General features: G+C 42.4%; 1 protein-coding gene across 2 annotated transcripts; it reads left to right on the top strand.

Annotated features, from left to right (window-relative positions):
* The first annotated feature begins 571 nt into the window (after nucleotides 1-571).
* vps11 (VPS11 core subunit of CORVET and HOPS complexes) lies at nucleotides 572-11,408 on the top strand. Of its 2 annotated transcripts, none has more exons than XM_071460954.1 (16): nucleotides 572-1,025; nucleotides 1,733-1,881; nucleotides 1,972-2,107; nucleotides 2,213-2,376; nucleotides 2,548-2,795; nucleotides 3,926-4,127; nucleotides 4,231-4,382; nucleotides 4,578-4,764; nucleotides 5,179-5,322; nucleotides 6,793-6,990; nucleotides 7,111-7,272; nucleotides 7,383-7,516; nucleotides 9,693-9,895; nucleotides 10,037-10,208; nucleotides 10,419-10,641; nucleotides 10,838-11,408. In XM_071460954.1, exons 1-16 carry the CDS (start codon nucleotides 884-886, stop codon nucleotides 11,000-11,002), a joined length of 2,781 nt encoding a protein of 926 aa, XP_071317055.1. In that variant the 5' UTR covers nucleotides 572-883; the 3' UTR covers nucleotides 11,003-11,408. The 2 variants fall into 2 exon arrangements, with proteins under 2 accessions (XP_071317055.1, XP_071317054.1); XM_071460953.1 differs by having other exon boundaries at nucleotides 750-1,029; nucleotides 1,737-1,881.
* Nucleotides 11,409-13,088: the final 1,680 nt, after the last annotated feature.

The raw sequence follows: 13,088 nt of genomic DNA, 5'->3' as shown, positions 1-13,088 counted from the left end.
TTCTCCTCTCTCTCCCTCTCTCTGTCCTCATTCTGCAGGTCTCTCTGCCCCGGGAGTAGCAGGATCCAGATCCACCACTACTCATCTTTACTATTAACCACTGTTACCTGTCATTATTATTGATAACACCATTACCTACACAGCTGTTCCTGGTCTCTCTCTCTCTCTTCTCTCCCCTCTCCTCCCCCTCCCCCTCTTTCTATCTTCTCCTAAACCCAACCGGTCGAGGCAGACCCCCCCACCCTGAGCCCGGTTCTGTTGGAGGTTTCTTCCTGTTAAAGGGAGTTTTTCCTCCCCCCTGTCGCCAAGTGCTGCTCTTTGTGGGAACTGTTGGGTTTTTTCTCTGTAACAAAGTAAGGTCTTGACCTTACCCTGTAAAGTGCCTTGAGATAATGTAGATTATGATTTGGCGCTACACAGATAAAATTGAATTGAATTGAATTTCATCTATTTATCTTCATTGTTCGTTGCTGTTAGCATTTGTATAAAAACATCCATGGTGTCAAGTCTGGTGGAACTCATAGCCCAGAGACATGATGGGAGAATCTCTACTGCGCAAATTCAGTGAGCCGCATGCACCCGGAAGTAACTCGGAAGTCAGAAACTTTTTCGTCCCGTGCCTCATATTTCTGTCACTACTGAGCGGAGCTGGAGCCGATAAAAACCCGGAGCTACTCCAGAGACATTTGACCCGGGAATGAACGCCGATTACACCCTTTCCCCCTACAAGCCAAACGTTCGTGGGTTTATTGTCCAGTGTATATATGTGTAGTGTTCACATACATCCATGGCGTGAAATGGGCTTAAGCAGCCGGTTCGCTCACGTGACTTTTGTGTCACATGACCAACGCCCCGTTTAAGCTATTTAGCTAACGCTAACAAAATGGCAGCGTTCTTACAGTGGAGAAAATTTGTCTTCTTTGATAAAGATACGGTGAAGGATCCTGTGGATAATGGGAAAAACTTTGTTCTTCCAAACGGAATATCGGCGTGTGACTCCGGCCGGGGTCACATTGTTCTCGGAGATATCCTTTCACACCACGAATCAGCTAACTCAGCTAATGTTATGCTAATACTGCTGACAGCTGACAGTAAAATGACGACTACTCTTTAACATCTATAGAAACCTTAATTTTTCGAATTCACCATCTGACCAGGCGATAGCGAGTCGAGTGATTCCTTTTAATGGTGGACATAGTTTTGACATAATATTCTGTGTTTTGAATCTTCTGAGTTTTCAGGTTCTTGACAAGCCAGCATTAGATTACAAAACATGTATATGGAGTTTGTTATAATACTCCATACAAAATACCAGGTACCTGAGGGAGTGATGACAGATTGGCATGTGTTTGTCATATCAGTAGATACTGAATTTGTGCTTAGTATGGGGATTTGTACAACACTGACAATTTATATCAAGTTGAAATTTATCTAGAGACAAACCCACCCTCTAAACGCAGGATGTGTTGTCTCACTGCGCAATCCAGACGTGCAGGCATAGCTTTATACAACACTGCCCTACAGAAATGCAGCAGTATATAACTGGTTAGAAGTGACAGAAAATTGTCTTACCTGTGAAGTGTTCAGTGATTGACAGTCTAGCTTTTGTTTCCCCTAGATGACCTAATATGACCACTCTTAAACTTTCGCACATGGCATGCATGCATGCCTTGCTTGATGCATGTCTTGCTACAACTATATATGTAATTGACCTTAACGTCCATAATGTTACATATGGATGGCAAGATCTGGCTTATGACACGCTCTCTGCAGTTAACATCTTTTCAGGCCTACAAGTTGCGGGTAACACACCTTTACCAGCTAAAGCAGCACAGCATCCTTGTATCCGTTGGGCAGGATGAACAAGGAATAAACCCTCTTGTAAGTCTGCAGTTTTTCAGTGTTTGCAGAAAAATTCTGTCAATGATTTTAATGGGTCGTCACCAAACTAAAGTGCTACTTTTCTCTCAGGTAAAGGTCTGGAACCTAGACAAGAAAGACAGTGGAAATCCTCTCTGCACAAGGATTTTTCCTGCAATCCCTGGCAACAAACCAACCGAAGTGTCTTGCCTCAGTGTACATGAGAACCTCAACTTCATGGCCATTGGTAAGACACAAAGACAGGGTCTGCCTTCTGCTCATTGACCCAGCATTCATTTTGTGGGTAAGTCTTCTCTTCCCAGATTAAAGTGCGTGTTGTGGTTCTTGACAGGCTTCACAGATGGCAGTGTGGTTTTGACCAAAGGTGACATCACCAGAGATCGTCACAGTAAAACTCTGACTCTGCACGAGGGAAGCAGCCCAGTCACAGGCCTCGCCTTCCGCCAAGTGGCAAAGGTCACACATCTGTTTGTTGCCACTCTGGAGAGGGTCCATGTAAGTCTGGTGGCTCTGGTGGGCTACATGGGGAAGATAAACCCTGTCAACTTTTCTAGAGCCTTGTTTTCAGTTTAGTCATCATGTATAATACATCCTTCAGCCGGACTACAGGTTGCCATTGTTTCACCTGTTATCAATTCTCTTCTTGCCCCCCCCCCCCCCCCCCAGTGTTACACCCTGTCCATCAAGGAGTATCCTAAAGTGGAGCTGGATACACACGGCTGTGCGCTGCGCTGCTCCTCTCTGGCAGATCCTTCCCAGGATTCCCAGTTCATTGTGGCTGGTGATGAATGCGTGTACCTGTATCAGCCTGATGAGCGGGGGCCCTGCTTTGCCTTCGATGGACACAAGCTGTTGGCTCACTGGCACCGGGGATATCTGTTTTTACTCATCAGGGATACAAAGTCACCCAACAAGTAAGGATAAGACTGAATAAATGAGATGATTATTGTGGGGATAAAGTCATGGTGGAGCGAGTTTGTTGATGAGCTCGGGGCTGTTTGTACATCACTTAAGATGCTCACATGGTCATAATGTAAAACATGAACCGAAACATTTTCCACAGACTAAGGAGGAGTTTATTGAAGAATCACATCCCTTCTTTGGTGCTTAACCATCAAGTTAATTTTGTACCTGTTTACCAAGGGGCTGCATCTGAAAGTAGCATATTCTATCTTTTTTATGGTGTTTCTGTCCAGAGGTGCAACATGTGGGAGGAGCTACTGCACCTGATTTGTAACTGCTCACTGATCACTGCAGAAAAGGAAACAGTGGATGAAGTTTAATATTTGGGATAATGCAGGTGTAAATCTGCTTCATTATTTTACCACACACAGAGGGAGAGAGACTAGAGCCAGATCCAACCAGTTGGAGAGGAACACTTAGTCTTATAAAGCACTGACAGCAGTGACCAAACACGGCAAGTTCAACATTGCTTTGTTTCCCTCAGTTTTTCCTGATCCTCATTGGCTCTCAGCAGCTCCAGTCCTTTGATGTTCACTTTGTGGCAAAACTGCACCAGATATTATGTAGTGGCACTTTGTGGAAATCAAATGAACTGCAGCTCCACTGACAGTAATATTCCCCTGAGTGTTAAAGGCAGGTCACACTGTGTGTTGTGGGGTTATAAAATGCAATGTCCACTGTGCAAAGGTTTAAATTTTTGCCTCATCAGAAATCTGTCTTATTTAAAACAAACAACATATGATGTGTCAGCTGGACCTCATACAGCTACGTTTTCACATTACATTACACAGTAGTACTGTAAATGAGTAGTGTTTTTATTGAAGAACAGAGAACATTTTATTCAACACAGTCATCACACTCAGGGGGGAGACTACACGTGCCACATGGTTGAAGATTTCCCCCCATGTAGGGCAGCACAGCAGGTTTGACTGTGGTAGTATTACAAAAATGGTGAAAATTAACTGATTTTTTTTTTTTTTGCCCCAGGTTTTAGTCCAGCTGTTAATAAACATCTTTCCAGTGTCTGACAAAAAGACATGTCTCCTGTGAGTCTGTTGACAGTGTTACTTCTGTACTACAGGACAGGGTTTGGTAGCAGGGAGAGCTCTCCATCAGACAAACAACTTCTGACCATCTATGACCTGGACAACAAGTTCATCGCCTACAGTGCCTCTTTTGATGATGTCGTTGATGTGGTGGCAGAGTGGGGCTCCTTCTATATCCTGACCAGAGATGGAAAAATGTTTGTTCTTCAGGAGAAAGACACACAGACCAAACTGGAGGTGAGTCCAACACGGAAGAGTGGAATCCCTTATAAATCAACTCACTGACTGTTATTACTGTGGACAAGGAAGCGACAGTGTGTCCTCCTTGTTTATCTTTAAGATGCTGTTTAAAAAGAACCTCTTTGTGATGGCCATAAACCTGGCTAAGAGCCAGCACCTGGACAGTGACGGGCTGTCAGAGATCTTCAGGCAATACGGTGATCACCTCTACCTTAAAGGAGACCACGACGGTGCCATCCAGCAGTACATTCGGTAACTGTTGTTGTTGTATTAGACTGGACTATAGTATGTGCTGTGCGACTTATCTCTGAGCATTTTGTTGACTATTACTCCATGTAGAAGTGTTAAAAATATGCCAGAGGGAAGGTGTCATGATGGACTTGGTGCGTTTTCAGTGTACAAAAATTAATTATTTGACCCATAAAACATCACTGTATCTTCCCCCAGCACCATTGGAAAACTGGAGCCATCATACGTCATCAGGAAATTCCTAGATGCACAGAGGATCCACAACCTGACAGCGTATCTACAAGCCCTGCACAGGCAGTCACTGGCTAATGCAGACCACACCACACTGCTGCTGAACTGCTACACAAAGCTGAAGGACAGCTCCAAGCTGGAGGAGTTCATTAAGGTGACCGACTTCTTGAAGTGATCACAGAGGAACGAGGACGTAGGTCTTAGAGACGAATACAAATGAAAAAGTGAAGGGACTCATCCAGGGTGGCCATGGGTCCTTAAATTTTTAAGGATTCAGATTGGGTCTTAATTTTGTTAGTCACGTCACTGCGAGAATTTCTGTAGTCTGCCTGACTTGGAAAGAGTATAATCCCACTTTTGGTGTGTATTTCAGTTGCAAGTTTGACCTTAAATTTCACTGAAAGTGGTGTTAAAAAGGTCTTAAACTTAATTAGTTTACACCTGTAGACACCCTGTCATCAAAATACTTGGTAGTTTCCATCAGAGAACAGATGGATCTCTCTTAATGAACAGGTCACTGGCTGCCATGTTGTACTGTAACACCACTGTCCTCTCACACTGTGAACAGAGTAGTGAAAGTGAGGTCCACTTTGATGTTGAGATCGCCATAAAGGTCCTCCGACAGGCTGGCTACCACAGCCACGCTGTTTTCTTGGCTGAGAAACACATGCACCATGAATGGTACCTGAAGATCCAGCTGGAAGACCTGAAGGTAAACAACATCCTAATCTGTCAGAGATGTGTGCAGGTTGTCTCTTGTGCTGCTGAAAACCTGCTCATCTGTCCCTGAATCTTCTTGTTAAGGCTCTGACGAGCTGTAACTGAGCATTTGTTTGTTTTCATCAGTTTGAAAACACTCACTCAACATTTAGAAAAAAGTGCTGCAATGTGAGAAAACACCAGATATGGAAATGATCAATGAGCCCTTTTGACCACCATACTAAAGAGTGCTTTCACAAAGGATATACATGAATGAATACATGATTTCAATATGACCAGATAACAGGCACAGACACAACAGCATCTGATTTTTTTTCTGTAACGTTTATTTAAAAAAAAATTTTTGCCTCATATCAGGTCAAACCACTTCTTCTGTCATCAGTCAAAATAAAACACACAGACTCCGTCTCTAATGTCTGTCGGGGATAAACATCCACAAATCTGTTTAAAAGCACTGAAGAGAGTTGCTGCTTCAGATCATGTCTTCTAATATCATATCATTAACAGGAACTGCTAGTAGTGAAAACAGCAGGACTTCCCATAATGCATATGTGTCAAAATGTAAACAAATATACAAAAAACACAGAGATGACAATATTTTGAAGTTAAGACATTCAGCTGCAATACTCAGTCACTTGCAGGATGAAGTCTGATGTTCCAGGTGTTATTTTTACCTGACGATCTGATACTGAATCCTGATGCTGTGTGTGACTTGACAGCTGGAGGAAACTGAGGAGCTGAAGTTAGGGACTGTCTCCAAAGTGCTTTCAAAATAGCCAAGAGAGCTTTTCAGATTTTTGTGAGTAACATTTTCATTTTTTTTCATAGATACTTCAAACCAGCTTTATTTTCATCTGGACCTCCTCCCACTGCACACACACACACAAACACTGTTTCTAAAGTTAGGATCATTGCTGTATGATCCAATGAGACCTGTTTTTAGTCAGGAGCTTTCTCTCTTTTTTTATCCTCGACATTTGAAACCAACTTCACGTTTAATCTGGCTCCTCCCATTACATACACAGCCTCCTGATTTCAAAGAATAGCAGGCAATGTTGCCCAGTACAATTGTGACCCCTTTATTTCCCTGCTTTTAAAACCTGTTTCCACCTGATCCATTAACAGTTACATGTTTATTTAAGTGTAGCTTAGACCTAAATTCAACAATTTTTGGAGGTAAGGTTCAAATATAAATCCTGTTTATGTATGTTTATAGTTTACTTAATGTAAGTACATGGTTAAAATATTATTCTGTATATTTTGTGAGCAGCTACATGAATAGATGTACTGATGCTCGTATGAGAAGAATAAATAGCAGTAGAAAACAATTTAAAGTAGAAAATGATAAAACCGTTTCCACCAACCTTATTTCTGTGTAATAAACAGATATGGATATTATTATTGTGCTGCACCCTGAGCAGCCACAGTAACTCAGTTATCTCACTATGCTTCAAAAACCCAGAACTACCAGGAAGGGCTCCGTTACATCGGACGTCTGCCTTTTGACCAAGCCGAGAGCACCATGAAGCATTATGGCAAGACGCTCATGCACCATGTTCCTGAAGGCACCACGCTGCTCCTGAAGGGCTTATGCACCAACTACTGTCCCAGCGGAGATGCTGCTGAGAAAGACAGCCCAGAGAGGAGTCGGGTCAATAAGGTCAGTCTGCATATGGCGAATTCCTGTCAGTTTCGCCTGGTGCTCTAATAGCTCTGTGGTTCTGAAATGTTAATCAGAAATGCTCTTATAAACAATGCTCCGTCTCTGTTTTGGTTTAAGGCCAACTCTGAGGAATTCATCCCAATTTTTGCCAACAACCCTCGGGAGCTGAAAGCCTTCCTGGAGCACATGATCGAGGTGGACCCCCGTTCTCCCCAGGGTGTGTATGACACACTGCTGGAGCTCCGGCTGCAAGACTGGGCACATGAACAGGACCAACAGGTCAGTGCGAAACACACAAACTAGTTCTGAATCATTGTGTAATAAATGCATAAAACAGTAGACAGAGATTTGAATTCTTTTGAACTTTTTTTCTGATGCATGTGTGCCAGAGAAAAAAGGTCCTGCAGGGGGAAGCTGTGTCGCTGCTGAGGAGTGACAACACTGTGTTTGATAAGGCCCTGGTCCTCTGCCAGATGCACAACTTCAAAGAAGGCGTCCTCTACCTCTATGAGAAGGGCAAACTGTAAGTTAGGCAGACAGCAACGTCTGAATATGTATGAAGCCGGTTAATGTGAAAGTGAGGGCTTGCTGCTTCCATGCTTTCATTTAATTTATTTCTTTAGGGACAATTGATCAACATTACTGTAAATGTGCCAGTGTTAGCCAGCTGGCTAATCTTCATCTGCAGTCCTCAGGCAACAACAACAAAGAGAATAATCAAAAACTTGAACACAGGCAAAGCAGCTGGAAGCAGTGAAATATCAGGACACTAACACAACAACAAACACTATTTCAGTACACATCAGAATCAGAATCAGAATCAGAATCAGTTTTATTGCCAAGTATGTTTTCACATACAAGGAATTTTTTCTGGTGATTGGTGCAATTGATCAGCAACAGTGGGGCTCTCTAGCCTTGTTGATAAGGCTAATAGCAGATGGGAAGAAGCTGTTTTTGTGGCAAGAGGTTTTGGTCCTGAAGGACCGCAGCCTCCTGCCAGAGGGGAGTGACTCAAAGAGTTTGTGTCCAGGGTGGGAGGAGTCAGCTACAATCTTCCCTGCACGCCTCAGAGTCCTTGAGGTGTACACATCTCCATGCAAGCAGCTTGACACAACAACAACAACACAGACAACTGTTAACATACTGACATGCAGAGCAGCAATGAGCAGTAGTTATAAATAAAACTAAATAATCAATACGTTGACCTTGCTAATCACAGGCTAGAGCACAGTTATAAAACAGGCAACAGAAATGTAAGACACAATTATCAGAGAACTTATCAGGTTGTTTATCAGGTCAAGTATTTCATACCTATCATAAGCCATGCGGCAACTGAAACTGACTGACTGAATAACAGTTTGCCAGTAAAAGCACAGGACAGTTTAGAGGATGTGTTAAATGAAATCAGTGTTGCTGTGATGTTTATTATTGATGATAACGATTGATTATGATTGATAATTTATTGGTATTCACACGGGTGCAAACTTTGGTGATAACAAATGAGCAAATATGATGAATGACTCACATTTATCAAATCAAGTCTGTTTGAGTGTAATTAATGTCTTTGACAGACAACAGAGAGTAAAAGCAAACTGATCTTTTTCATTAAAGCCAGTGTGTGAGTCACCAAATGAAGGATCTGTTTACAGAGGGAAAATTTCACATTTAGTTGATTTTTTTTTTTCTAAGTGAAAAGAAGTGAATCGAACTTTATGCTCTGTTACTTTTTATTTCAGCAACTTAAAAAAACAGTGATTGTGTCATGTGTAAAGGTTTGGGCTCCTGCTAAGTCAGTACTTGGTAACCTCCCCTTGACTGATATCACAGCTTTTCTTGACTTCAAGTTCTGAGATGTTTCAGTCTCACACAGCAGGTTTCAGATGTGTTTAAAACCTGTTGTAAAAACCAGCTCTTCACAGATTCACTTTCCTCACTGACTGCAGGAAGTATGCCTCCACAATCTGTTGATATTGACTCTGGCTGATGTAGATTTTGCTTTGCAGCCTTCAGACGGTGATAATTGTGATGAGGTTGCAGGTGGGGTTTCCTTCTGATGACTCTCATGTTGACCCTCTTTGTGCATCAATGCTGCACAGTGGAAGAGTGAACCACCACCGCTGTGTCAGCTGAACCTTCCTCTGCAGTCGTGGAGGTTGTCTTTGTGTTTTTGCTCAGCAGACCTGCAGTTGGATCTGAAAGTTTTCTTTGTCTACCACATCACAGTTAAGTCAACTTCATTTCCAGATCCTCAGTCGGTTTTTGGTTGTTGAGTGTTACCACAAGGACTGAAGCTCATAATTAATGACTTGACTTACAAGTCCTAATGAGTTAATGAAGTTGAGTATTCTACAAGTATAAAGTTGTCCGAGCTTTTGTATAAGTCACAATTACTGTTGATTTTTTTTCCTATGTTTTTAAATTCATAATATAAAAAAGTAACAGAGCGTTAACATTTGAAGAAAGACTCATTTTAATGTCTGTTTGCTGCAGAGTTTTATTTCTTTTCACTTCAGAAATCAACTAAATATGTAACTTGCCCAGAGGTGAGAAAACCTTTACATATTAACTACATATGTTTTTTCAGAGCACCAGTGATCATATTCATCAGAGAAATTAGAACACGTGTTTGTCAGGGGTTCTGGAAACGTTGTAATGTTAGAATTGTTGGTAACTTGGACATGGTTTGCATTGGTGTGCAGGTACCAGCAGATTATGCACTACCACATGCAGAATGAGGAGTATGGTAAAGTGGTAGAGGCCTGCAAGCGCTATGGGGACCAAGAGGGCTGCCTTTGGGAGCAGGCACTGGGCTACTTTGCCAGAAAAGAAGAGGACTGCAAGGCCTACATCAGTGAGGTCCTACATCACATTGACCAAAACAACCTGATGCCTCCACTGCTTGGTGAGCTGGTGAACATTTGACCTCTGACTTCATGCAGCTTGTTTAGATTTAGAACACTGAGATCTCTTAGCATCAGTCAGATGATGTTTGAAAAGAGGCTATTTGGACAGCATTACAAACATGGTTTTTGTGTGGCCATAGTGGTGCAGACGCTGGCACACAACTCGACGGCCACTCTCTCGGTCATCAAGGACTACCTCATCAACAAGCTGCAGAGGGAGAGCCAGCAGATAGAGGACGATGAGCGCAAGATCCACCAGTACCGTGAGGAAACGGCTCACCTCCGGTCTGAGATCCAGGAGCTCAAAACAAGGTCGGTCACATGAGGGAGGGGATTTTTGACGAACTACAATTCTGTCATCTATCATGTGTTGTGACTTTTATTGTTGCTTCTGTCAGTTACAGCCACTGTAGCTCAGGGTTGGGAGTGGTGGCAGATGAAAGCTGGCAAACAACACGTACTGATGTGACCCACACAAGTCACAGAGTGACTCTAACTGTTCACCCCAATATTTCCACACAGTGCCAAGATATTCCAGAAGACCAAGTGTAACATGTGCAACAGTCCCCTGGAGCTGCCATCTGTTCATTTCTTGTGCAGCCACTCCTTCCACCAACACTGCTTCGAAAGCTATGCAGAGAGTGAGGCTGAATGCCCGACGTGCACCCCAGAGAACCGTAAAGTCATGGACATGCTGCGTGCCCAGGACCAGAAACGTGACCTGCACGACCACTTCAACAGACAGGTAAGAATAAATGAGCTCTGACTACAGGAAAGTTGACCAAAAATAATGGAAGTTGTGTGTTTAATCATAAGCTTCCTTTCATTCATTATAACTTTAATCTAAGAATCTGATCCACTCATCTCCAGACAGGAAATTAGTTATATTTTATTTCAGCACATGACTAATAAAGCTCTTGTGTCTTTTCTCTGGTTTTCAGTTACGCAGCTCTAATGATGGCTTCTCAGTTGTGGCCGACTATTTTGGTCGAGGAGTGTTTAACAAACTGACTCTGGTCACCGATCTGCCCGGCAACAAAACTGTTGGGAGTCTAGAGGTCAACCTGCAGAGAGAACTCCTCATCCACACCAAGAGAAACTGCTAGAAACCTCAGCTTGTGCTTATGGTCTGACTCCTACCTGAGCAGGTGTCCAGCTTCAACCACATGCTTCTCTGCATGCATTTGCCTGCTTTAGTACCTGTGGTGGCTCTTTAAGCATAATCATGTACCTAGTCTGAGTCATGATTCACTGGAGACTGTATAAATGTATTTTAGTCAAAAACATATAATACTGGGTCTTAAAACCTGTGATTCAGGTTTTAAGACCCAGAATTAGACCTAGTAATGTATTTACCTTGGAGAATTTTGCTTTGGTTTGTTCGCTTGTGTTTGTGTAATCTTACACTTAACATTCTGAATAATATTTCAGCTCTCTGCCATTAGTAAAGTTATTTGATGTCTGTCACTAACTTCAGGATCAAATCATTGAATAAAGTCATTATAAAGTGTATTTTGTCCATGTAGTGTTGTCTCTTGGCTTTATTATTTTGCAGTGTAATTTGCCAGTGTGGCCCTTTAAAAATGCACATAATTTGTCATATGACGACATTGATTATCACATGAGATTATATCACATTACAAGACATGTTTGTGAAAGGTGACACACTACTTATCATGGGCACCCTGATCGGTCTGCAGCTATGTGGCCCTGTGCACAGCAGGGTGCGATGCACTATGCCTTGTGACACATTCCTCCCAAAACCATCAATAAATCTTCTGCAACTCATGCCAAAGTAGCTCCTCTGTTGGTTCAGACCAGACGCACAGCGGTTCCTCAGACCACCACTGCCGACTAGGAGCACCCATAAGCAGAGGTGACCCCAGACTCTGGGGGACCCCAGGCAAAGAAGCAAATTGAAACCTTCTAAGAAACTGCCCCCAACATGCAAACTATTAGCTGATGATGTGACATTTCTAGATGTCCCCTTAATACCTCATGCAGACAATCGCCATATGATTGCAACAGCACACATCATCAGGGACCCCACTTAGAAGGGTTTTGGGGCAGTGGGAGTGCACTGCTTAGTTCTTTAAGGGGGTTTATAGTTATCATTGCAAATGTGTCTATATGAGGGGCCATCAGAGGCCCCTTTTCCCCTTGGAGCCCCAGTCTGTTGCCTGGTTTGCGGCTCCTCACAGTGCACTTCCGCACCTCTGTGTCCAACACGTTGATTACGAGAATCAACTGTTCACTTACCCTCTAATCTGACCAGGTCCTTAGGGCCCCAACTTGTATTCGGGAGTGGGAACTCTGTATTTTTTAAGGTAGAATGTTTTCTTCAAAAGCTTATGTTCCTCCTCTGTGTACTGTGTGGGATAGAGATATCATGGCCTCTTTGTCATGCTCTAGTATGAGGGATATAATAGTAATAATAATAACGATTATTATTATTTATATATCACTATATAAAACACAAAGTTACAAAGTGCTTCACATAAAGGATAAAGTAGACACAAAGTAGATACATGTACCTATACACTCAACTAAAGTACATGACCAAAGTAAACGACTGATGTTGGGGCAGTGATCAATGATCAGTGATCATTCAAAAGTGCTGTCAGTCAACAAGGAGAACCACCTTTAAGAATGGACGCCATCACTCAAATCCTCACCTCCCACACCCCACACTGGTGGAGAGTAAACAGGTGTGTTAGTAACAGGTGCTTGGGTAATAAATGGACACATGTGATGTGTAGTAGGCCTCTTTGTCATACTCCTTCAATTCCCCCTAGATTTCATGGAAAATTCATATTACTGATATCGTATTGATATACTCTATTACTGCAAATAAACTGAATACTTACTTAAATTGGATTTCACATGTACTTACAGCATTTATCAGAGTAAAGATATTTCTGTTCAATACATTTTTTATCTATCATTTCCCCAAATGTTGGAGAAAGATGTTGAGTTCAGTCCTCTTGTGTGCAGATCAGAGGACAAAATTAATGTGTCTCTCAGTTGAACAGTAAACAACATATTTTATAAAAGTTACCTGCAGCTCACCCAGAATAGAGTGATTAAACTAACAATTAACTAAATTAATTAATTTTAAGCAGGCAGAGGTTTACTCAGTCTTACGTGGAAATGTCGTCATTCTAATTAACGCCCCCCCCCCCCATCTGGACG

The sequence above is a fragment of the Trachinotus anak genome, unplaced genomic scaffold, assembly GCF_046630095.1.
Source record: "Trachinotus anak isolate AG129_WGS33_773 ecotype Australia unplaced genomic scaffold, CSIRO_AGI_Tana_v1 ptg000024l, whole genome shotgun sequence".
NCBI classification, from domain to species: domain Eukaryota; kingdom Metazoa; phylum Chordata; class Actinopteri; order Carangiformes; family Carangidae; genus Trachinotus; species Trachinotus anak.
The sequence above is the reverse complement of the archived record's forward strand: the minus strand, read 5'-3'. Positions and strand labels throughout refer to the sequence as shown.